The following is a 24,216-nucleotide window of genomic DNA, read 5'->3' as shown; positions in this document are numbered from 1 at the left end:
CACCCCGTATCCACACCCCCTCCAGTGACTGTTAGTATTAGGCCCCACCCCCTCCTGTGCCTGTTAGGATTAGACCCCACCCCCTCCAGTGACTGTTAGTATTAGGCCCCACCCCGTATCCACAGCCCCTCCAGTGACTGTTAGTATTAGGCCCCACCCCCTCCTGTGCCTGTTAGGATTAGACCCCACCCCCTCCTGTGCCTGTTAGGATACTGTATACTGTATGGGTGACCTGCTCCAGACACCCCATAGTCTTCAGATTATCTGCAAACCCTCAGGAATATGACAAGACAATGACACAGACTGGAAGCTAAAACTGCACAGAGCAAAACCCAACAAACACTGCAGAAAAATACCTGCACGGAGAAGAGGACTGTGTGAATTTACCCCAAGACACGGCACAGCACACATTAAATCTCCCACAATGCACCACGGCAGAGTACGCTGCATAAAGAGACTGAACAAGAGCATGCGACCTGAGAAAGAATCAGCAGATGTGTGAACGCAGCTCTGGATGTGACTGAAGACAATCAGGAGGAGATAAAGCAGAATCTAAGGAGTTAATAAGAATCATAAAGAGACAAACCTGAAACAAGACGATCAATCCCTGCCTAGCGCCGCCCAGGACACCCGCACCAGGTGCGTACAGCTCACTGCAGGGCCAGGCCTGCCCTATAGACTGCGTGGATATACTCTGCTTGCTGTCAGTGAACGTCTGTGTTACACTTTATTACACCCACATATCCTCACGTCAGAGCCCCGACCCCCAGGCAATGTACTCCTCTTCTGGGCACATCTTACACCAGATTGTCACACCAGGACCAGATCTGTACAGAATCGTTTATTAGTTAGAAACAGAATGAACCTGCCTTACAAAGGCAATAACTGAGGCTGCAAACCAAAAATATAACAACAGTACGCAGCACCCCCGCCGAGGACCCTGCCAGGGCGCAACATACTGCTGACAAAACAAAAACAAGCAAATATTAAGGAAACCGGAGAGTAGTGGGCGGGCCAGGGTCAGACGTTATAATCGGGCGATTTACTCTGAGGCTGCCGCAGTCGGATCTGGAGAGTTGTGAAGGCTCCGACAGTAACGTGGAAGAAAAGCTGCCACAGGTTCCGCAGCTCGTGCAGGTACATATTACACAGGCAGATCAGGCCGAACGCAAGGAATGACTTTGTGTTCCTCCAACTCGTGCAGTATAAAAAAAGGTAACACTGCAAGAAACACAAAGCACAACAATACATTACAGGACACAGGGATAGAATACAATAGCCACTGTGAGCGCCCCCTAGTGGTGACTGTATAATCTGTATGTAGTGAGCTCCCCCTAGTGGTGACTGTATAATCTGTATGTAGTGAGCTCCCTCTAGTGGTGACTGTATAATCTGTATGTAGTGAGCTCCCCCTAGTGGTGACTGTATAATCTGTATGTAGTGAGCTCCTCTAGTGGTGACTGTATAATCTGTATGTAGTGAGCTCCCCCTAGTGGTGACTGTATAATCTGTATGTAGTGAGCTCCCCCTAGTGGTGACTGTATAATCTGTATGTAGTGAGCTCCCCCTAGTGGTGACTGTATAATCTGTATGTAGTGAGCTCCCCCTAGTGGTGACTGTATAATCTGTATGTAGTGAGCTCCCTCTAGTGGTGACTGTATAATCTGTATGTAGTGAGCTCCTCCTAGTGGTGACTGTATAATCTGTATGTAGTGAGCGCCCCCTAGTGGTGACTGTATAACCTGTATGTAGTGAGCTCCCCCTAGTGGTGACTGTATAATCTGTATGTAGTGAGCTCCTTCTAGTGGTGACTGTATAATCTGTATGTAGTGAGCTCCCCCTAGTGGTGACTGTATAATCTGTATGTAGTGAGCTCCCCCTAGTGGTGACTGTATAATCTGTATGTAGTGAGCGCCCCCTAGTGGTGACTGTATAATCTGTATGTAGTGAGCTCCCCCTAGTGGTGACTGTATAATCTGTATGTAGTGAGCTCCTTCTAGTGGTGACTGTATAATCTGTATGTAGTGAGCTCCCCCTAGTGGTGACTGTATAATCTGTATGTAGTGAGCTCCCTCTAGTGGTGACTGTATAATCTGTATGTAGTGAGCTCCTCCTAGTGGTGACTGTATATACTGTATGTAGTGAGCTCCTTCTAGTGGTGACTGTATAATCTGTATGTAGTGAGCTCCCTCTAGTGGTGACTGTATAATCTGTATGTAGTGAGCTCCCCCTAGTGGTGACTGTATAATCTGTATGTAGTGAGCTCCCTCTAGTGGTGACTGTATAATCTTTATGTAATGAGCTCCCCCTAGTGGTAACTGTATAATCTGTATGTAGTGAGCGCCTCCTAGTGGTGACTGTATAATCTGTATGTAGTGAGCTCCCCCTAGTGGTAACTGTATAATCTGTATGTAGTGAGCTCCCTCTAGTGGTGACTGTATAATCTGTATGTAGTGAGCTCCCCCTAGTGGTGACTGTATACTATGTATGTAGTGAGCTCTCTCTAGTGGTGACTGTATATACTGTATGTAGTGAGCTCCTCCCTCTAGTGGTGACTGTATAATCTGTATGTAGTGAGCTCCCCCTAGTGGTGACTGTATAATATGTATGTAGTGAGCTCCCTCTAGTGGTGACTGTATATACTGTATGTAGTGAGCTCCCCCTAGTGGTGACTGTATAATCTGTATGTAGTGAGCTCCCTCTAGTGGTGACTGTATAATCTGTATGTAGTGAGCTCCCTCTAGTGGTGACTGTATAATCTGTATGTAGTGAGCTCCCCCTAGTGGTGACTGTATAATCTGTATGTAGTGAGCTCCCTCCTAGTGGTGACTGTATAATCTGTATGTAGTGAGCTCCTCCTAGTGGTGACTGTATAATCTGTATGTAGTGAGCTCCCCCTAGTGGTGACTGTATAATCTGTATGTAGTGAGCTCCCCCTAGTGGTGACTGTATATACTGTATGTAGTGAGCTCCCCCTAGTGGTGACTGTATAATCTGTATGTAGTGAGCTCCCCCTAGTGGTGACTGTATAATCTGTATGTAGTGAGCTCCCCCTAGTGGTGACTGTATAATCTGTATGTAGTGAGCTCCCTCTAGTGGTGACTGTATAATCTGTATGTAGTGAGCTCTGCCTAGTGGTGACTGTATAATCTGTATGTAGTGAGCTCCCCCTAGTGGTGACTGTATAATCTGTATGTAGTGAGCTCCCCCTAGTGGTGACTGTATAATCTGTATGTAGTGAGCTCCCTCTAGTGGTGACTGTATAATCTGTATGTAGTGAGCTCCCTCTAGTGGTGACTGTATAATCTGTATGTAGTGACCTCCCTATAGTGGTGACTGTATAATCTGTATGTAGTGAGCTCCTCCTAGTGGTGACTGTATAATCTGTATGTAGTGAGCTCCCTCTAGTGGTGACTGTATAATCTGTATGTAGTGAGCTCCCCCTAGTGGTGACTGTATAATCTGTATGTAGTGAGCTCCTCCTAGTGGTGACTGTATAATCTGTATGTAGTGAGCTCCCCCTAGTGGTGACTGTATAATCTGTATGTAGTGAGCTCCCCCTAGTGGTGACTGTATAATCTGTATGTAGTGAGCTCCCCCTAGTGGTGACTGTATTATCTGTATGTAGTGAGCTCCCCCTAGTGGTGACTGTATAATCTGTATGTAGTGAGCTCCTCCTAGTGGTGACTGTATAATCTGTATGTAGTGAGCTCCTCCTAGTGGTGACTGTATAATCTGTATGTAGTGAGCTCCCTCTAGTGGTGACTGTATAATCTGTATGTAGTGAGCTCCCTCTAGTGGTGACTGTATAATCTGTATGTAGTGAGCTCCCTCTAGTGGTGACTGTATATACTGTATGTAATGAGCTCCCCCTAGTGGTGACTGTATATACTGTATATAGTGAGCTTTCCTAATATTGGGTATAATTATATGATATAATTCTATGGATTTGTGTGCAGGGAATGTGAAGCTCTGTGTTAGATGATGTCTGTAGAAAGACTCACAGAACATCAGCTCATCTATAAACTGCTGGAGACCAGAGCAGGGATCAAGGTCATAGTTCATGGGGTTACCTGGTAGAGGCAGGCGGCTGTTCCCAAGAAGAAGGCAATGACACAGCTGATGTCATCATCATTCTGCCATACAAAGAGTGACAGTCAGAGGTCAGTAATCTTATACATCCACTTATAGGAACATCATCATTTGCAACTCCTGAGTTTCCTCCCATCATCCCTGACCCCAGGAGCTGACACTCTAATCTCTATATCACACACACAATGTATCACTCCCATCATCCCTGACCCAGGAGCTGACAATCTAATCTCTATATCACACAATGTATCACTCCCATCATCCCTGACCCAGGAGCTGACAATCTAATCTCTATATCACACAATGTATCACTCCCATCATCCCTGACCCAGGAGCTGACAATCTAATCTCTATATCACACAATGTATCACTCCCATCATCCCTGACCCCAGGAGCTGACAATCTAATCTCTATATCACACACACAATGTATCACTCCCATCATCCCTGACCCAGGAGCTGACACTCTAATCTCTATATCACACACACAATGTATCACTCCCATCATCCCTGACCCCAGGAGCTGACACTCTAATCTCTATATCACACACACAATGTATCACTCCCATCATCCCTGACCCCAGGAGCTGACACTCTAATCTCTATATCACACACAATGTATCACTCCCATCATCCCTGACCCCAGGAGCTGACACTCTAATCTCTATATCACACACAATGTATCACTCCCATCATCCCTGACCCAGGAGCTGACAATCTAATCTCTATATCACACACAATGTATCACTCCCATCATCCCTGCGCACCATCTAAGCTCTCAGTATGTAGGGTGATGGGAGACGGCTGAGATAGAGTAAAGCAGACATCCTGCAGCTGTGGAATACTGGAGTATGATGCCTGCAGGGGGCGCTATGGCTGTCATCTGCAGTAGAGTCGCACACTACCAGCTCGTGGATTCCCATACCATGGGCCTATCATCTGATCCTATCCGCTCTTCATGCAGTGCCGTTCTCTGACCACCAGGGGGGGCTGTTGTCTAAGGTTTGTTTAATGGGAAGATTTACATCTGAAGAGGACGATATAAAACGATGAACGCCGCAGCGTGGGACAAATCGCGCCCGTCGGCTAATGACCCGCAGAGCCGGTTATTACACAAGTGCTGCCTGGATTTGTCACCGTGTTTAATTGGTTCATTAACGGCCTCGGCGCGTTCTGGTTGCTGAAACGGCCGGCAGGTGTGCTTGCTATGGAGGATTTCTGCCGGTGTCTCAGCGTTCCTGCTTATAATATACTGTATGGTATTAACCCCTTCCTCCCTCTCCTAGAGCAGCTGATGAACCATCACAAGGACGTGTCACATGATCAGATCACTTAGATGTACTAGATCACACCTGCATCAGTCTGCCGCGCAGATCTGTCAGATATAGGCAGGTAAATAAGAGCTGCAAGCCCCGACTCTTCCTTCTGGCGATTTCAGTAAAAAAAAATTTTAAAAATTGTCAATTTGGCAAAATTTTGCCACAAAGGCAACTGATATGGCGAGTAAAGATGCTGCGAGGAATCCGCGGGGCTGTGTCGCTTTACCTGGGGCGAGGTGAGCTGTGTATGGTCTACATGACATGTACATAGAGGCAGTGATAGCAGTGCGCCCCCTACAGTCCGGGCAGATTACCTGCAGGAGACTCTCTACTGAGTGGAATCCCCGGATGAGATTGAGGCCGGCACACAGCAGACTGAGCAGACATGAGATAATCCCCGTCAGGGTCAATGGCTCCAGCCGCTGATGGGGCGCTGAAAGGGGAGAGACGAGACGTTACAATGACATCAGCAGGGGGAAGGGGCACATACTCAATCTGTTAAGAGGGTCGGCGAGAAACTGTGACCGCAAGATGCAGGAAAAGCGTATTCGGGGGAGACCCCTTAGTATCCATCACTCAGAGAACCTGCACTTGTACCTGAGACCTCGGACTAGAGGAGCGTCCGCTGCAGCCAGAGATAGTAGAGAACACTCTGCCAAATTATGTGATTTCTATTAAGTGGAGAGAAAAGCGGCACATGGGGGGTCACTGATCCTGGGAAACAACCGGGTCAGACGGGTGACAACTAGAAGAGCGAGCGGTATTCAGGCCGCTCCTATAGTCAGTCAGGATCCAGGGAGAGAATTCTTAGGGTTGCAGAACAGAAACTGCTCCATGAACCCCCATAGTATATATCCACCTGTAGGTGGCGCACTCCTCACCTATCCCCTTATAAGCTGGGTCTCTACGGTGGTTGACCCCGTTCTCCAGGCCCAACTCCTGCAGTGAGATCTGGTAGGGTGGTCGCAGTCGGATTTCTGTCTGCATATCGGCGAGGTTCACCTTGGTGGTCAGTGACCGCGGGTTGTTAAACCTCTGCTTCGTCTTCTGTATAAAATTATCTGTTTGAGAAAAGCAGATAGTTCAGGGTTAAATAATACACCCACGTATAGCAGTATATACACTCCCCTGTATCCAGCCCTGTACAGCAGCCGCCTCTCCTCTGTATCCTGCCCTGTACTGCAGCCGCCTCTCTCCTGTATCCAGCCCTGTACAGCAGCCGCCTCTCCCCTGTATCCTGCCCTGCACATCAGCCGCCTCTCCCCTGTATCCTGCCCTGTACATCAGCCGCCTCTCCCCTGTATCCTGCCCTGTACAGCGGCCGCCTCTCCTCTGTATCCTGCCCTGTACAGCGGCCGCCTCTCCCCTGTATCCAGCCCTGTACAGCGGCCGCCTCTCCTCTGTATCCTGCCCTGTACAGCAGCCGCCTCTCCTCTGTATCCTGCCCTGTACAGCAGCCGCCTCTCCTCTGTATCCTGCCCTGTACAGCAGCCGCCTCTCTCCTGTATCCAGCCCTGTACAGCAGCCGCCTCTCCCCTGTATCCTGCCCTGTACTGCAGCAGCCTCTCCCCTGTATCCTGCCCTACACAGCAGCAGCCTCTCCCCTGTATCCTGCCCTGTACAGCGGCCGCCTCTCCTCTGTATCCTGCCCTGTACAGCGGCCGCCTCTCCTCTGTATCCTGCCCTGTACAGCGGCCGCCTCTCCTCTGTATCCAGCCCTGTACAGCGGCCGCCTCTCCTCTGTATCCAGCCCTGTACAGCGGCCGCCTCTCCTCTGTATCCAGCCCTGTACAGCAGCCGCCTCTCCTCTGTATCCTGCCCTGTACAGCAGCCGCCTCTCCTCTGTATCCTGCCCTGTACAGCAGCCGCCTCTCCTCTGTATCCTGCCCTGTACTGCAGCCACCTCTCCTCTGTATCCAGCCCTGTACAGCAGCCGCCTCTCCTCTGTATCCAGCCCTGTACAGCAGCCGCCTCTCCTCTGTATCCTGCCCTGTACAGCAGCCGCCTCTCCTCTGTATCCAGCCCTGTACAGCAGCCGCCTCTCCTCTGTATCCTGCCCTGTACAGCAGCCGCCTCTCCCCTGTATCCTGCCCTGTAGAGCAGCCGCCTCTCCTCTGTATCCTGCCCTGTACAGCAGCCGCCTCTCCTCTGTATCCTGCCCTGTACAGCAGCCGCTTCTCCTCTGTATCCAGCCCTGTACAGCAGCCGCCTCTCCTCTGTATCCAGCCCTGTACAGCAGCCGCCTCTCCTCTGTATCCTGCCCTGTACTGCAGCCGCCTCTCCTCTGTATCCTGCCCTGTACAGCGGCCGCCTCTCCCCTGTATCCAGCCCTGTACAGCAGCCACCTCTCCTCTGTATCCAGCCCTGTACAACAGCCGCCTCTCCTCTGTATCCTGCCCTGTACAGCAGCCGCCTCTCTCCTGTATCCTGCCCTGTACAGCAGCCGCCTCTCCTCTGTATCCTGCCCTGTACAGCAGCCGCCTCTCCTCTGTATCCAGCCCTTTACAGCAGCCGCATCTCCTCTGTATCCAGCCCTGTACAGCAGCCGCCTCTCCTCTGTATCCAGCCCTTTACAGCAGCCGCCTCTCTCCTGTATCCTGCCCTGTACAGCAGCCGCCTCTCCTCTGTATCCAGCCCTTTACAGCAGCCGCATCTCCTCTGTATCCTGCCCTGTACAGCAGCCGCCTCTCTCCTGTATCCAGCCCTGTAGAGCAGTCGCCTCTCCTCTGTATCCAGCCCTGTACAACAGCCGCCTCTCCTCTGTATCCAGCCCTGTACAGCAGCCGCCTCTCTCCTGTATCCTGCCCTGTACAGCAGCCGCCTCTCCTCTGTATCCTGCCCTGTACAGCAGCCGCCTCTCCTCTGTATCCTGCCCTGTACAGCAGCCGCCTCTCCTCTGTATCCAGCCCTGTACAGCAGCCGCCTCTCCTCTGTATCCAGCCCTGTACAGCAGCCGCCTCTCCTCTGTATCCAGCCCTGTACAGCAGCCGCCTCTCCTCTGTATCCTGCCCTGTACAGCAGCCGCCTCTCCTCTGTATCCAGCCCTGTACAGCAGCCGCCTCTCCTCTGTATCCAGCCCTGTACAGCAGCCGCCTCTCCTCTGTATCCAGCCCTGTACAGCAGCCGCCTCTCCTCTGTATCCAGCCCTGTACAGCAGCCGCCTCTCCTCTGTATCCAGCCCTGTACAGCAGCCGCCTCTCCTCTGTATCCAGCCCTGTACAGCAGCCGCCTCTCCTCTGTATCCAGCCCTGTACAGCAGCCGCCTCTCCTCTGTATCCTGCCCTGTACAGCAGCCGCCTCTCCTCTGTATCCTGCCCTGTACAGCAGCCGCCTCTCCTCTGTATCCAGCCCTGTACAGCAGCCGCCTCTCCTCTGTATCCAGCCCTGTACAGCAGCCGCCTCTCCTCTGTATCCAGCCCTGTACAGCAGCCGCCTCTCTCCTGTATCCTGCCCTGTAGAACAGTGGCCTCTCTCCTGTATCCTGACCCATACTGAAGCCACCTCTCCCCAGTATTCTGCCCCAAATGAGCAGCAATAATCTGCAGCGCTTGTTGCCTGCTCTTTGCTTATTGCACTTGGTATGATGTATCACGCTTGCCACTGTTTCACTTCACACACATTTCATCTTCGCTGCAGAATCTCTACTAAACCGGAGGGGGAAAAATATAAAACAACTGGAAATACGATGAACGACGGCAGCGCACAGATTATACTCAGCGAGGCTCCAGAAGAGAACTCACTAAATCTTCTTGTGTAATACTATCGCATCCTCCTCTTCAGCCACATCGTTTCACATCCAGAGCTGCATTCACAAATGTGCAGTTTTCCTGCTTTGACAAGTTTTTCAGTGGTGGGGCACAAGGGAATTTTTTAAGGGGTTTTCCATGACTGTGATATTGAAATATAAGTCATTAATATGTGATTAATGTGGCTCAATATCAGAGACCCCACTGATCAGATCAGTCCACATGAGCGCTGCAGCATAGTGCCATACATCTAGTGGTTGTGCTTGGTATTGCAACTCACTCTCTTGAATGGGACTGAGCTACTGCTGTACATTGTGGCTACAAGTAACGTGACGTCATCAGAGCAGTGAAGAGTGAGCTGAGCCCCATAGTGCTGTGGTCTATTTATTCAGCTAGGGTGCTGGATCCCCGCTGCGGACATATTAAGGACTTATCCTCCAGAAAACCCTTCTAAGCCAATAACATCACTTTTCTGATTGAGCTTCATTAAAAGAGGATATTACAGTAATACGACGTTACCCCTCTCCTTGACCCATTGATCAGTGGGGGCTGTACCATCACCAATTATGAGAACTACATGGAGCAGCAGGTTGGGGACACAACTCATCTCAATGGGACGGCTGAAGAAATCCTAAAGTGTTCTCAGCAGTCAGACCCCGCCGACCAGAAGATCCCAGAATACAAGGCAGTGACTGACTGCGCTAGATCTCTGTCTATTAGTAAACCACAGCTGTTACCATTGTGCTGCTTGGGTTGTAACTGGAGTACAAGGTAACTCTAGGCACTGACCATAAGCAGATGGCAAGAAGAAACCCTGGACATTAGACGCAACCCAACTAAAGTATCGCCAATCAGATAACAAGTCCCGCTACCATCACCAGCAGCCATGATGAAGTGCGGCAAGTACCACGGTCTTTATATTCAGTCAATGTACGACCAGGAACAGAATGGCTGCTAACTGCAAGACTTCTGCTGGCACTCACCGAACTCGATGAAGGAGTACGGCCGGATAGCGGAGTTGATGTGAACCATTTCGTAGGTGGTGATGAACTCCTTCTGTAGCTCATCCAGAAAGCAGAAGGCGAGGACGCTGGGGTAACTCTCCGAACACAACATCATGTAGCTGACACCCAGGGAACTGATGAAGCTGCAACGACAGAAGACGGCAGGGAGAAGTCAGCAAAATGTAACCGCTCCCAAACTACAACTCCCAGCATGCACCGACAGCATCAGGATATTACTATTTGTCTCAGCGAGGTCAAGCTCCTGTGAAACACAACTCCTAACATCCTGTGACCTGCAGGGGGCGTCCAGCCACCCGTACATACTGGACTATATCTGCTGGTGGCGGTCATGTGGGGGGAGGGGGGAGCAATGGCCAAGTCTCACCTCGGGTTCTACTGGTTCCCTAATGACATACACACAGAGTCAAATGTCTATGTGAGTGGGGGTGAGGGTCAGAGGTCATAGTCAACCCCAATAATCTTCAGGCTGCTCAGTTACCCATGGTGCTCTGCTGTGTGACCAGGGCTGGAGTGATGGGGGGGGGGGGATGTGCGGCGCCGCCTTATGATGGATCAGGTCGTCTCTGTGTATTTTCTGATCTTCAGACACAGTTATCAATAATGTCATCGCACCATCTGCTGTAAAATATCGGCGCCCTTGTCGCAATGTCACGTCTCACAGACGGAGCTCGCACTGACGCCGTCTCTATAGGAGGTCTCTGAAACTGAGGCCTTAAAGGGACAACACACCAAAAACCAGTCACAAAGCAAAGATTTCCAGGAGATCCACAGAAGGCCCCTGAGTGACGTTTCGGCAGCGTATAATGGAAAGTTCCTGCAAAGGATCAGACTGAAACGTTCTGCAGATTTCTAAGAGCTTGTGAATAAGAAGATTCTTGTATGAAATCCTGACCTGGCCTGTAACACGCAGGGTTTGTTACAATGTGTCAGTGCTGACAACTCTTACACTACACCAGGGGTACTCAGCTGGTTTTAGTGAAGGTCCACTGACCGGGATCCGTCACCAGCTGAAGGTCTGAGCTGAGCACGTCCACGACTTACCGTATATTTCTGACTATAAGACACGTCTGACTAGAAGATGTATTCCAGGATTAGAGAAGAAAAAAATATTTCATATTAATTTAACATTCCCAGGGGCCCAAATGGAGTAAAGGGTTAATGTCCCTAACTAGTGAGGGGGCGCTACTGGGACATTAGACTGTGTAGTAGAGAACTGATGGTATTACTGGCCCCACACAGTATAATGGCCCATTAGTGGCCTCCACATGTTATAATGACGTATTGGTGGCCCCTCATAGTATAATACACCTTAGTGCCCGCCCACTCACAGTATGGCCCGTTAGTTCCTCCCCCATAGTATAATACACCTTAGTGCCCACCCACCCACAGTATGGCCCCTGTTAGTTCCTCCCCCATAGTATAATACACCTTAGTGCCCACCCACCCACAGTATGGTCCACGAGAACAGGAGACCCACGTTGTCACTTACATGGACCAGTTGTACATGCACACGGCCGCTCCATTCATCTCTGCGGAGCTGCTGTAGAGGAGCGGAGTACTACCACAGCACCTGCACTGACCCCATAGATGTGAATACATGCACTCAGTGGCCCTGCTCTTAGGACTGGTGGACCCCACCGTTCAGACCCTGATCACCGACCCTTTAAGCTTTATTCCCAGGATAGGATGACTACGTTGCAGCTCTGTACACTATCTACATTGTCCTGCTGCCCCCGCACATACATAAAGCAGGGTTATTGTGAATCCTGATACATTTCTTTTACAAGTCCAGACTTTCCTACGTGATCTTAGATGTGGCCCCTGTGGCCCCCAAAATCCTATTCCCCGACTACTCACTTGATATGGTGCGGACCCCTCTTCATGGTGCACCGATCCGGGAGTTGCTCCAGTTTCCTGGACAGCACTTTCAGGTATTTCTTGGTCTCCTGGACAGACATGTTCTGCTCGTGGTCGGTGGAGGCGGATAATGGGAGTCCGTCTCTCGCTCGAACCACAGAGGCAAAAAGAATGACCGACATTTCCAGCAGTTTACAGTCTGGAGAGACAAAAACATAGAGGGTCAGCGGGTGACAGATCAGAGCATGCTCAGTACAGGGTCACATGACTATGGTTAGACTCACATTGTACCCCACTGGATACTGATAACCCTCTGTCATATGACACAAGACATCACTACCGGCAGGTTATATACACTCATCCCTAGACCAATGGTCTGTCCAGGGGCCTCATGGGTAATAGAGACTGGGTGACCACCACTGATGGCTGCCATTACAGTTCCACAGGGACGCCATGCTATACATCCTATACATCTCACAGTTACATTTTATATGAATCAGAAGGCTCAGGATGAACACAGCTGGAAGTCTCTCAGATTGTGGAATGGCATCTCTGTCCTCAGGATCTACGGGGATCAGGGTAGAGAGCCCCTTTAAATATACAGCTGCCTATTTCCTCTTTTGACTGTTATAACTGAGATTCTAGGGAAAATACATGTTATACAACATCACACTGATACAAAGTGACCGTGTGATACAGTATGACAGTGATACAATGTGATATGTGACTGTGTGATACAATGTGAATGTGTGATACAGTATGACTGATACAATGTAATATGTGACTGTGTGATACAGTATGACAGTGATACAATGTGATATGTGACTGTGTGATACAATGTGAATGTGTGATACAGTATGACTGATACAATGTAATATGTGACTGTGTGATACAGTATGACAGTGATACAATGTGATATGTGACTGTGTGATACAATGTGAATGTGTGATACAGTATGACTGATACAATGTAATATGTGACTGTGTGATACAGTATGACAGTGATACAATGTGATATGTGACTGTGTGATACAATGTGAATGTGTGATACAGTATGACTGATACAATGTAATATGTGACTGTGTGATACAGTATGGCAGTGATACAATGTGATATGTGACTGTGTGATACAATGTGAATGTGTGATACAGTATGACTGATACAATGTAATATGTGACTGTGTGATACAGTATGACAGTGATACAATGTGATATGTGACTGTGTGATACAGTATGACAGTGATACAATGTGATATGTGACTGTGTGATACAGTATGACAGTAATATAATGTGATATGTGACTGTGTGATACAATGTGAATGTGTGATACAGTATGACTGATACAATGTGATGTGACTGTGTGATACAGTATGACAGTGATACAATGTGATATGTGACTGTATGGTACAGTATGACAGTGATACGATGTGATATGTGACTGTGTGATACAATGTGAATGTGTGATACAGTATGACTGATACAATGTGATGTGACTGTGTGATACAGTATGACAGTGATACAATGTGATATGTGACTGTGTGATACAGTATGACAGTGATACAATGTGATATGTGACTGTGTGATACAATGTGAATGTGTGATACAGTATGACTGATACAATGTAATATGTGACTGTGTGATACAGTATGACAGTGATACAATGTGATATGTGACTGTGTGATACAGTATGACAGTAATATAATGTGATATGTGACTGTGTGATACAATGTGAATGTGTGATACAGTATGACTGATACAATGTGATATGTGACTGTGTGATACAATGTGACTGATACAACAAGAAAACCGACTGAGATACAGTGTGAGACAGAATGATTTGGATATATTATGATACAACGGTAAATAAGTTATTACAATAAGTTTTTCCTCCCTGATTCCCATGATGTGCAGATGAGACTTGGCAGTGAATGTATCGCAGATGTCTCTGCCGCAGGAGAGTCTCTGTGATGCCGGAGAACGCGGTGTTCACTACGGCATCCCAATGATTTATATCAGAAAGCAGAGGACACCCGGAGCAGCGCTCATCCCCCAGATGCTGCAACCAACACACAATCTGCACCATGTCTGACAGCGCCCCCTCTGGGCATGAACAGTCCTGCTGTTATCAGCCATGTCAGGTGAGGAGAGGCCGACTGTAGGACAGGGGAATACAATCTATTACTATCTGTTATCAGCCATGTCAGGAGAGGAGAGGCCGACTGTAGGACAGGGGAATACAATCTATTACTATCTGTTATCAGCCATGTCAGGAGGGGAGAGGCCGACTGTAGGACAGGAGAATACAATCTATTACTATCTGTTATCAGCCATGTCAGGAGAGGCCGACTGTAGGACAGGAGAATACAATCTATTACTATCTGTTATCAGCCATGTCAGGAGGGGAGAGGCCGACTGTAGGACAGGAGAATACAATCTATTACTATCTGTTATCAGCCATGTCAGGAGAGGCCGACTGTAGGACAGGAGAATACAATATATTACTATCTGTTATCAGCCATGTCAGGAGAGGAGAGGCCGACTGTAGGACAGGGGAATACAATCTATTACTATCTGTTATCAGCCATGTCAGGAGAGGCCGACTGTAGGACAGGAGAATACAATCTATTACTATCTGTTATCAGCCATGTCAGGAGAGGAGAGGCCGACTGTAGGGCAGGAGAATACAATCTATTACTATCTGTTATCAGCCATATCAGGAGAGGAGAGGCCGACTGTAGGACAGGAGAATACAATCTATTACTATCTGTTATCAGCCATGTCAGGAGAGGAGAGGCCGACTGTAGGACAGGGGAATACAATCTATTACTATCTGTTATCAGCCATGTCAGGAGAGGAGAGGCCGACTGTAGGACAGGGGAATACAATCTATTACTATCTGTTATCAGCCATGTCAGGAGAGGAGAGACCGACTGTAGGACAGGGGAATACAATCTATTACTATCTGTTATCAGCCATGTCAGGAGAGGAGAGGCCGACTGTAGGACAGGGGAATACAATCTATTACTATCTGTTATCAGCCATGTCAGGAGAGGAGAGGCCGACTGTAGGACAGGGGAATACAATCTATTACTATCTGTTATCAGCCATGTCAGGAGAGGAGAGGCCGACTGTAGGACAGGGGAATACAATCTATTACTATCTGTTATCAGCCATGTCAGGAGAGGCCGACTGTAGGACAGGGGAATACAATCTATTACTATCTGTTATCAGCCATATCAGGAGAGGAGAGGCCGACTGTAGGACAGGAGAATACAATCTATTACTATCTGTTATCAGCCATATCAGGAGAGGAGAGGCCGACTGTAGGACAGGGGAATACAGTCTATTACTATCTGTTATCAGCCATGTCAGGAGAGGCCGACTGTAGGACAGGAGAATACAATCTATTACTATCTGGTATCAGCCATGTCAGGAGAGGAGAGGCCGACTGTAGGACAGAGGAATACAATCTATTACTATATGTTATCAGCCATGTCAGGAGAGGAGAGGCCGACTGTAGGACAGAGGAATACAATCTATTACTATATGTTATCAGCCATGTCAGGAGAGGAGAGGCCGACTGTAGGACAGGGGAATACAATCTATTACTATCTGTTATCAGCCATGTCAGGAGAGGAGAGGCCGACTGTAGGACAGGAGAATACAATCTATTACTATCTGTTATCAGCCATGTCAGGAGGGGAGAGGCCGACTGTAGGACAGGGGAATACAATCTATTACTATCTGTTATCAGCCATGTCAGGAGAAGAGAGGCCGACTGTAGGACAGGGGAATACAATCTATTACTATCTGTTATCAGTCATGTCAGGAGAGGGGAGGCCGACTGTAGGACAGGGGAATACAATCTATTACTATCTGTTATCAGCCATGTCAGGAGAGGCCGACTGTAGGACAGGGGAATACAATCTATTACTATCTGTTATCAGCCATGTCAGGAGAGGCCGACTGTAGGACAGGGGAATACAATCTATTACTATCTGTTATCAGCCATGTCAGGAGAGGAGAGGCCGACTGTAGGACAGGGGAATACAATCTATTACTATCTGTTATCAGCCATGTCAGGAGAGGAGAGGCCGACTGTAGGACAGAGGAATACAATCTATTACTATCTGTTATCAGCCATGTCAGGAGAGGAGAGGCCGACTGTAGGACAGGGGAATACAATCTATTACTATCTGTTATCTGCCATGTCAGGAGAGGAGAGGCCGACTGTAGGACAGGGGAATACAATCTATTACTATCTGTTATCAGCCATGTCAGGAGAGGAGAGGCCGACTGTAGGACAGGAGAATACAATCTATTACTATCTGTTATCAGCCATGTCAGGAGAGGAGAGGCCGACTGTAGGACAGGAGAATACAATCTATTACTATCTGTTATCAGCCATGTCAGGAGAGGAGAGGCCGACTGTAGGACAGGAGAATACAATCTATTACTATCTGTTATCAGCCATGTCAGGAGAGGCCGACTGTAGGACAGGAGAATACAATCTATTACTATCTGTTATCAGCCATGTCAGGGGAGGAGAGGCCGACTGTAGGACAGGAGAATACAATCTATTACTATCTGTTATCAGCCATGTCAGGAGAGGAGAGGCCGACTGTAGGACAGGGGAATACAATCTATTACTATCTGTTATCAGCCATGTCAGGAGAGGAGAGGCCGACTGTAGGACAGAGGAATACAATCTATTACTATCTGTTATCAGCCATGTCAGGAGAGGAGAGGCCGACTGTAGGACAGGGGAATACAATCTATTACTATCTGTTATCAGCCATGTCAGGAGAGGAGAGGCCGACTGTAGGACAGGGGAATACAATCTATTACTATCTGTTATCAGCCATGTCAGGAGAGGAGAGGCCGACTGTAGGACAAGGGAATACAATCTATTACTATCTGTTATCAGCCATGTCAGGAGAGGAGAGGCCGACTGTAGGACAGGAGAATACAATCTATTACTATCTGTTATCAGCCATGTCAGGAGAGGCCGACTGTAGGACAGGGGAATACAATCTATTACTATCTGTTATCAGCCATGTCAGGAGAGGAGAGGCCGACTGTAGGACAGGAGAATACAATCTATTACTATCTGTTATCAGCCATGTCAGGAGAGGAGAGGCCGACTGTAGGACAGAGGAATACAATCTATTACTATCTGTTATCAGCCATGTCAGGAGAGGAGAGGCCGACTGTAGGACATGAGAATACAATCTATTACTATCTGTTATCAGCCATGTCAGGAGAGGAGAGGCCGACTGTAGGACAGGGGAATACAATCTATTACTATCTGTTATCAGCCATGTCAGGAGAGGAGAGGCCGACTGTAGGACAGGGGAATACAATCTATTACTATCTGTTATCAGCCATGTCAGGAGAGGCCGACTGTAGGACAGGGGAATACAATCTATTACTATCTGTTATCAGCCATGTCAGGAGAGGCCGACTGTAGGACAGGGGAATACAATCTATTACTATCTGTTATCAGCCATGTCAGGAGAGGAGAGGCCGACTGTAGGACAGGGGAATACAATCTATTACTATCTGTTATCAGCCATGTCAGGAGAGGAGAGGCCGACTCTAGGACAGGAGAATACAATCTATTACTATCTGTTATCAGCCATGTCAGGAGAGGCCGACTGTAGGACAGGAGAATACAATCTATTACTATCTGTTATCAGCCATGTCAGGAGAGATTGTAGTGTTTATCACTGGGGGCTGAGAGTAGGTGCATTTCCTCCCCTCCCCCACTAATCAGTATTTGCAGGTACATTTGCCTCCTCGTCCTCCGTTGTACGGGCTGTGATGGATTTGCGGCAGCGGCGGTGTTATTACTCTCCAGTACGATGAAATATGCGCTGTGGTAAATGGCTCCTTTATGCTGTGCTGTTGGCCGGGTTTATCTGGTGTATATCTACCGTCGTCTTGTCGGAGTTTCCATTAACGGCGACATTAATAACTCAAACTTCTCTATAGAACAGGATTTAATGAACTGCGGAAACTGAGAAAAACCAACAGCATGAAATCCTGAAAAAGACGCCAAAAGTGGAGCGAGGAGATCCAGGACAGCAAGCGGATGATTGACAGAGCAAGGAGGCGGCAGATGTTTGGAAAGGGCCCCAGGACGGAGACAGCGGGGAGAGGACATTACCTGAAGAAAGAACAATTCTGCTGAGCCAGACGCGGGGGAGAAGCCGCCACACGTCCTTGGATCTTAAAGAAAATCTCAAGTGACAAGTCAGAAGCTTTGATGAGGTCTGGGAGCTGAGACCCCTACGATAGCTCTGCACCCCTCTCCTCGGAGCTGAAGTGGACAAACGCTTTATATAGCTCTGTAACCTAATGGGTTCAGCAATCATAGGGGGGGTCTCAGTATCCGGACCACCCCCCAAAAGAACTTCTGACATGTACCGGCCCTTTAATAGAGCTCAGAGATGTGCACAAGTATCCGAGTACAATAAGGAGCTCCAACATCCAAAATCTTCAATTCTTCATATACCTCAGGATATCTGCTGGCTGTCAGTGAATGGAAACACTCTACAATTCACTCAGAGGATGACAACCTGTACGAGCCTAAAGCTTCTACAGCTGAGGGTTTGTCACAGTGTTATATAATACATTATAAAGCTCCATTGAGGAGATTCAAAATGGCAGACAGGCTCCAACCTGAGGGGATTCAATATGGCAGACCGGCTCCAATATGAGGGGATTCAATATGGCAGACCGGCTCCAACCTGAGGGGATTCAATATGGCAGACCGGCTCCAATCTGAGGGGATTCAATATGGCAGACCGGCTCCAATCTGAGGGGATTCAATATGGCAGACCGGCTCCAATCTGAGGGGATTCAATATGGCAGACCGGCTCCAATCTGAGGGGATTCAATATGGCAGACCGGCTCCAATCTGAGGGGATACAATATGGCAGACCGGCTCCAATCTGAGGGGATTCAATATGGCAGACCGGCTCCAATCTGAGGGGATTCAATATGGCAGACCGGCTCCAATCTGAGGGGATTCAATATGGCAGACCGGCTCCAATCTGAGGGGATTCAATATGGCAGACCGGCTCCAATCTGAGGGGATTCAATATGGCAGACCGGCTCCAATCTGAGGGGATTCAATATGGCAGACCGGCTCCAATCTGAGGGGATTCAATATGGCAGACCGGCTCCAATCTGAGGGGATTCAATATGGCAGACCGGCTCCAATCTGAGGGGATTCAATATGGCAGACCGGCTCCAATCTGAGGGGATTCAATATGGCAGACCGGCTCCAATCTGAGGGGATTCAGTATGGCAGACAGGCTCCAATCTGAGGGGATTCAATATGGCAGACCGGCTCCAATCTGAGGGGATTCAATATGGCAGACCGGCTCCAATCTGAGGGGATTCAATATGGCAGACAGGCTCCAATCTGAGGGGATTCAATATGGCAGACAGGCTCTAATCTGAGGGGATTCAATATGGCAGACCGGCTCTGATATGAGGGGATTCAATATGGCAGACCGGCTCCAATCTTTCAATATGGCAGACAGGATCCAATCCTTCAATATGGCAGACAGGCTCCAATCCTTCAATATGGCAGACAGGCTCCAATCCTTCAATATGGCAGACAGGCTCCAATCCTTCAATATGGCAGACAGGCTCCAATCCTTCAATATGGCAGACAGGCTCCAATCCTTCAATATGGCAGACCGGCTCTAATACTCAATATGGCGGAGAGTCTCTGACAAACATTTTGCATCCAGAGAAATTCTGATAAAGTTGCTGTTTCCACCTTGAGCTGTTTCTGTGATGTGCAGAGGAAGTCGCCGCCACCAGAATATTCATCGCCATTACTGAGAGACACCGGAGACCTCAGGCCGCAGCAGTCTGTGTCTCTCCAGCTGCTGTGGTACTACACCTTCCAGCATGCCCTGCCGCCAGGAACAGTCCAGCTGGGGAACAGATTGTCTAGGCCTGGAGTGAACTGCGCACGCTGGGACTGCAATGTGTGCGCCGCCTCCAGACACAGCCGCACAGACACCGCGCCGCAGCAGCATCCAGAACACAGAGACGGCGAATCACCAAAAAAGACACGAAAATATTCACCAAAACAGGAAGTTGTGCAATGGCCGCCATGATGGATCTACAGCCGCTAAATCTATACACAGACTGCAAGGACAACAGAGGGTTAATAACCAGCAAAACATCACCTGGATGTCATACTGTGTGTGCAGTGTATGATGGGGGTCGTACTCTCTGTGTGTGCAGTGTATGATGGGGTCGTACTCTCTGTGTGTGCAGGGTATGATGGGGGTCGTACTCTCTGTGTGTGCAGGGTATGATGGGGGTCGTACTCTGTGTGTGCAGTGTATGATGGGGGTCGTACTCTCTGTGTGTGCAGAGTATGATGGGGGTCGTACTCTCTGTGTGCAGTGTATGATGGGGGTCGTACTCTCTGTGTGCAGGGTATGATGGGGGTCGTACTGTCTGTGTGCAGGGTATGATGGGGGTCGTACTCTCTGTGTGCAGTGTATGATGGGGGTCGTACTCTCTGTGTGTGCAGTGTATGATGGGGGTCGTACTCTCTGTGTGCAGGGTATGATGGGGGTCGTACTCTCTGTGTGCAGGGTATGATGGGGGTCGTACTGTCTGTGTGCAGGGTATGATGGGGGTCGTACTCTCTGTGTGCAGGGTATGATGGGGGTCGTACTGTCTGTGTGCAGGGTATGATGGGGGTCGTACTCTGTGTGCAGTGTATGATGGGGGTCGTACTCTCTCTGTGTGCAGGGTATGATGGGGGTCGTACTCTCTGTGTGCAGTGTATGATGGGGGTCGTACTCTCTCTGTGTGCAGAGTATGATGGGGGTCGTACTCTCTGTGTGCAGTGTATGATGGGAGTCGTACTCTCTGTGTGCAGTGTATGATGGGGGTCGTACTCTCTGTGTGCAGTGTATGATGGGGGTCGTACTCTCTGTGTGCCGGGTATGATGGGGGTCGTACTCTCTGTGTGTGCAGTGTATGATGGGGGTCGTACTCTCTGTGTGCAGGGTATGATGGGGGTCGTACTCTCTGTGTGCAAGGTATGATGGGGGTCGTACTCTCTGTGTGTGCAGTGTATGATGGGGGTCGTACTCTCTGTGTGCGCAGTGTATGATGGGGGTCGTACTCTCTGTGTGCAGTGTATGATGGGGGTCGTACTCTGTGTGTGCAGTGTATGATGGGGGTCGTACTCTCTGTGTGCAGTGTATGATGGGGGTCGTACTCTGTGTGTGCAGTGTATGATGGGGGTCGTACTCTGTGTGTGCAGTGTATGATGGGGGTCGTACTCTGTGTGTGCAGTGTATGATGGGGGTCGTACTCTCTGTGTGCAGTGTATGATGGGGGTCGTACTCTCTGTGTGCAGGGTATGATGGGGGTCGTACTCTCTGTGTGCAGTGTATGATGGGGGTCGTACTCTCTGTGTGTGCAGGGTATGATGGGGGTCGTAGTCTCTGTGTGTGCAGTGTATGATGGGGGTCGTACTCTCTGTGTGTGCAGTGTATGATGGGGGTCGTACTCTCTGTGTGCAGGGTATGATGGGGGTCGTACTCTCTGTGTGCAGGGTATGATGGGGGTCGTACTCTCTGTGTGCAGTGTATGATGGGGGTCGTACTCTCTGTGTGCAGTGTATGATGGGGGTCGTACTCTCTGTGTGCAGGGTATGATGGGGGTCGTAGTCTCTCTGTGTGCAGTGTATGATGGGGGTCGTACTCTGTGTGTGCAGGGTATGATGGGGGTCGTAGTCTCTGTGTGCAGTGTATGATGGGGGTCGTACTCTCTGTGTGTGCAGTGTATGATGGGGGTCGTACTCTCTGTGTGCAGGGTATGATGGGGGTCGTACTCTCTGTGTGCAGGGTATGATGGGGGTCGTACTCTCTGTGTGCAGGGTATGATGGGGGTCGTACTCTCTGTGTGCAGGGTATGATGGGGGTCGTAGTCTCTGTGTGTGCAGTGTATGATGGGGGTCGTACTCTCTGTGTGCAGGGTATGATGGGGGTCGTACTCTCTGTGTGTGCAGTGTATGATGGGGGTCGTAGTCTCTCTGTGTGCAGTGTATGATGGGGGTCGTACTCTCTGTGTGCAGGGTATGATGGGGGTCGTAGTCTCTGTGTGCAGGGTATGATGGGGGTCGTAGTCTCTCTGTGTGCAGGGTATGATGGGGGTCGTAGTCTCTCTGTGTGCAGTGTATGATGGGGGTCGTACTCTGTGTGTGCAGGGTATGATGGGGGTCGTACTCTCTGTGTGCAGTGTATGATGGGGGTCGTACTCTCTGTGTGCAGTGTATGATGGGGGTCGTAGTCTCTGTGTGTGCAGTGTATGATGGGGGTCGTAGTCTCTCTGTGTGCAGTGTATGATGGGGGTCGTACTCTGTGTGTGCAGGGTATGATGGGGGTCGTACTCTCTGTGTGCAGGGTATGATGGGGGTCGTAGTCTCTGTGTGCAGGGTATGATGGGGGTCGTAGTCTCTCTGTGTGCAGGGTATGATGGGGGTCGTAGTCTCTCTGTGTGCAGTGTATGATGGGGGTCGTACTCTGTGTGTGCAGGGTATGATGGGGGTCGTAGTCTCTGTGTGCAGTGTATGATGGGGGTCGTACTCTCTGTGTGCAGTGTATGATGGGGGTCGTAGTCTCTGTGTGTGCAGTGTATGATGGGGGTCGTACTCTCTGTGTGCAGTGTATGATGGGGGTCGTACTCTCTCTGTGTGCAGTGTATGATGGGGGTCGTAGTCTCTGTGTGTGCAGTGTATGATGGGGGTCGTACTCTCTGTGTGCAGTGTATGATGGGGGTCGTACTCTCTCTGTGTGCAGGGTATGATGGGGGTCGTACTCTCTGTGTGTGCAGTGTATGATGGGGGTCGTACTCTCTGTGTGCAGTGTATGATGGGGGTCGTACTCTCTCTGTGTGCAGAGTATGATGGGGGTCGTACTCTCTGTGTGTGCAGGGTATGATGGGGGTCGTACTCTCTGTGTGCAGTGTATGATGGGGGTCGTAGTCTCTGTGTGCAGTGTATGATGGGGGTCGTAGTCTCTGTGTGCAGTGTATGATGGGGGTCGTAGTCTCTCTGTGTGCAGTGTATGATGGGGGTCGTAGTCTCTCTGTGTGTGCAGTGTATGATGGGGGTCGTAGTCTCTCTGTGTGCAGTGTATGATGGGGGTCGTACTCTCTGTGTGTGCAGTGTATGATGGGGGTCGTAGTCTCTGTGTGCAGTGTATGATGGGGGTCGTACTCTCTGTGTGTGCAGTGTATGATGGGGGTCGTAATCTCTGTGTGTGCAGTGTATGATGGGGGTCGTAGTCTCTCTGTGTGTGCAGTGTATGATGGGGGTCGTAGTCTCTCTGTGTGCAGTGTATGATGGGGGTCGTACTCTCTGTGTGTGCAGGGTATGATGGGGGTCGTACTCTCTGTGTGCAGTGTATGATGGGGGTCGTAGTCTCTCTGTGTGCAGGGTATGATGGGGGTCGTAGTCTCTGTGTGTGCAGTGTATGATGGGGGTCGTAGTCTCTCTGTGTGCAGGGTATGATGGGGTTCGTAGTCTCTCTGTGTGCAGTGTATGATGGGGGTCGTACTCTCTGTGTGCAGGGTATGATGGGGGTCGTACTCTCTGTGTGTGCAGGGTATGATGGGGGGTCGTACTCTCTGTGTGCAGTGTATGATGGGGGTCGTACTCTCTGTGTGCAGGGTATGATGGGGGTCGTACTCTCTGTGTGTGCAGGGTATGATGGGGGTCGTACTCTCTGTGTGTGCAGGGTATGATGGGGGTCGTACTCTCTGTGTGCAGGGTATGATGGGGGTCGTAGTCTCTCTGTGTGCAGTGTATGATGGGGGTCGTACTCTCTGTGTGCAGGGTATGATGGGGGTCGTACTCTCTGTGTGCAGTGTATGATGGGGGTCGTACTCTCTGTGTGCAGGGTATGATGGGGGTCGTAGTCTCTCTGTGTGCAGGGTATGATGGGGGTCGTAGTCTCTCTGTGTGCAGTGTATGATGGGGGTCGTAGTCTCTCTGTGTGCAGGGTATGATGGGGGTCGTAGTCTCTCTGTGTGCAGTGTATGATGGGGGTCGTAGTCTCTCTGTGTGCAGGGTATGATGGGGGTCGTACTCTCTGTGTGCAGTGTATGATGGGGGTCGTACTCTCTGTG

At 49.6% G+C, this 24,216-nt stretch overlaps 1 protein-coding gene across 1 annotated transcript in view; it reads right to left on the bottom strand.

The window, feature by feature from the left end:
- Positions 1 to 826: 826 nt before the first annotated feature.
- SEC22A (SEC22 homolog A, vesicle trafficking protein) overlaps positions 827 to 24,216 on the bottom strand; it is a 32,276-nt gene continuing 8,886 nt past the window's right edge. The window contains exons 2-7 of the mRNA XM_075284722.1: positions 12,039 to 12,237; positions 10,140 to 10,303; positions 6,292 to 6,471; positions 5,725 to 5,843; positions 4,074 to 4,136; positions 827 to 1,221 (exon numbers count right to left, since the gene is read on the bottom strand). Of these exons, the coding sequence (XP_075140823.1) occupies positions 1,021 to 1,221; positions 4,074 to 4,136; positions 5,725 to 5,843; positions 6,292 to 6,471; positions 10,140 to 10,303; positions 12,039 to 12,220 (909 nt within the window). The 5' untranslated portion in view covers positions 12,221 to 12,237 and the 3' untranslated portion in view covers positions 827 to 1,020. The remainder of the gene's footprint in view (positions 1,222 to 4,073; positions 4,137 to 5,724; positions 5,844 to 6,291; positions 6,472 to 10,139; positions 10,304 to 12,038; positions 12,238 to 24,216) is intronic.

Source organism: Leptodactylus fuscus, chromosome 8, assembly GCF_031893055.1.
Source record: "Leptodactylus fuscus isolate aLepFus1 chromosome 8, aLepFus1.hap2, whole genome shotgun sequence".
NCBI classification, from domain to species: Eukaryota; Metazoa; Chordata; class Amphibia; order Anura; family Leptodactylidae; genus Leptodactylus; species Leptodactylus fuscus.
The sequence above is the reverse complement of the archived record's forward strand: the minus strand, read 5'-3'. Positions and strand labels throughout refer to the sequence as shown.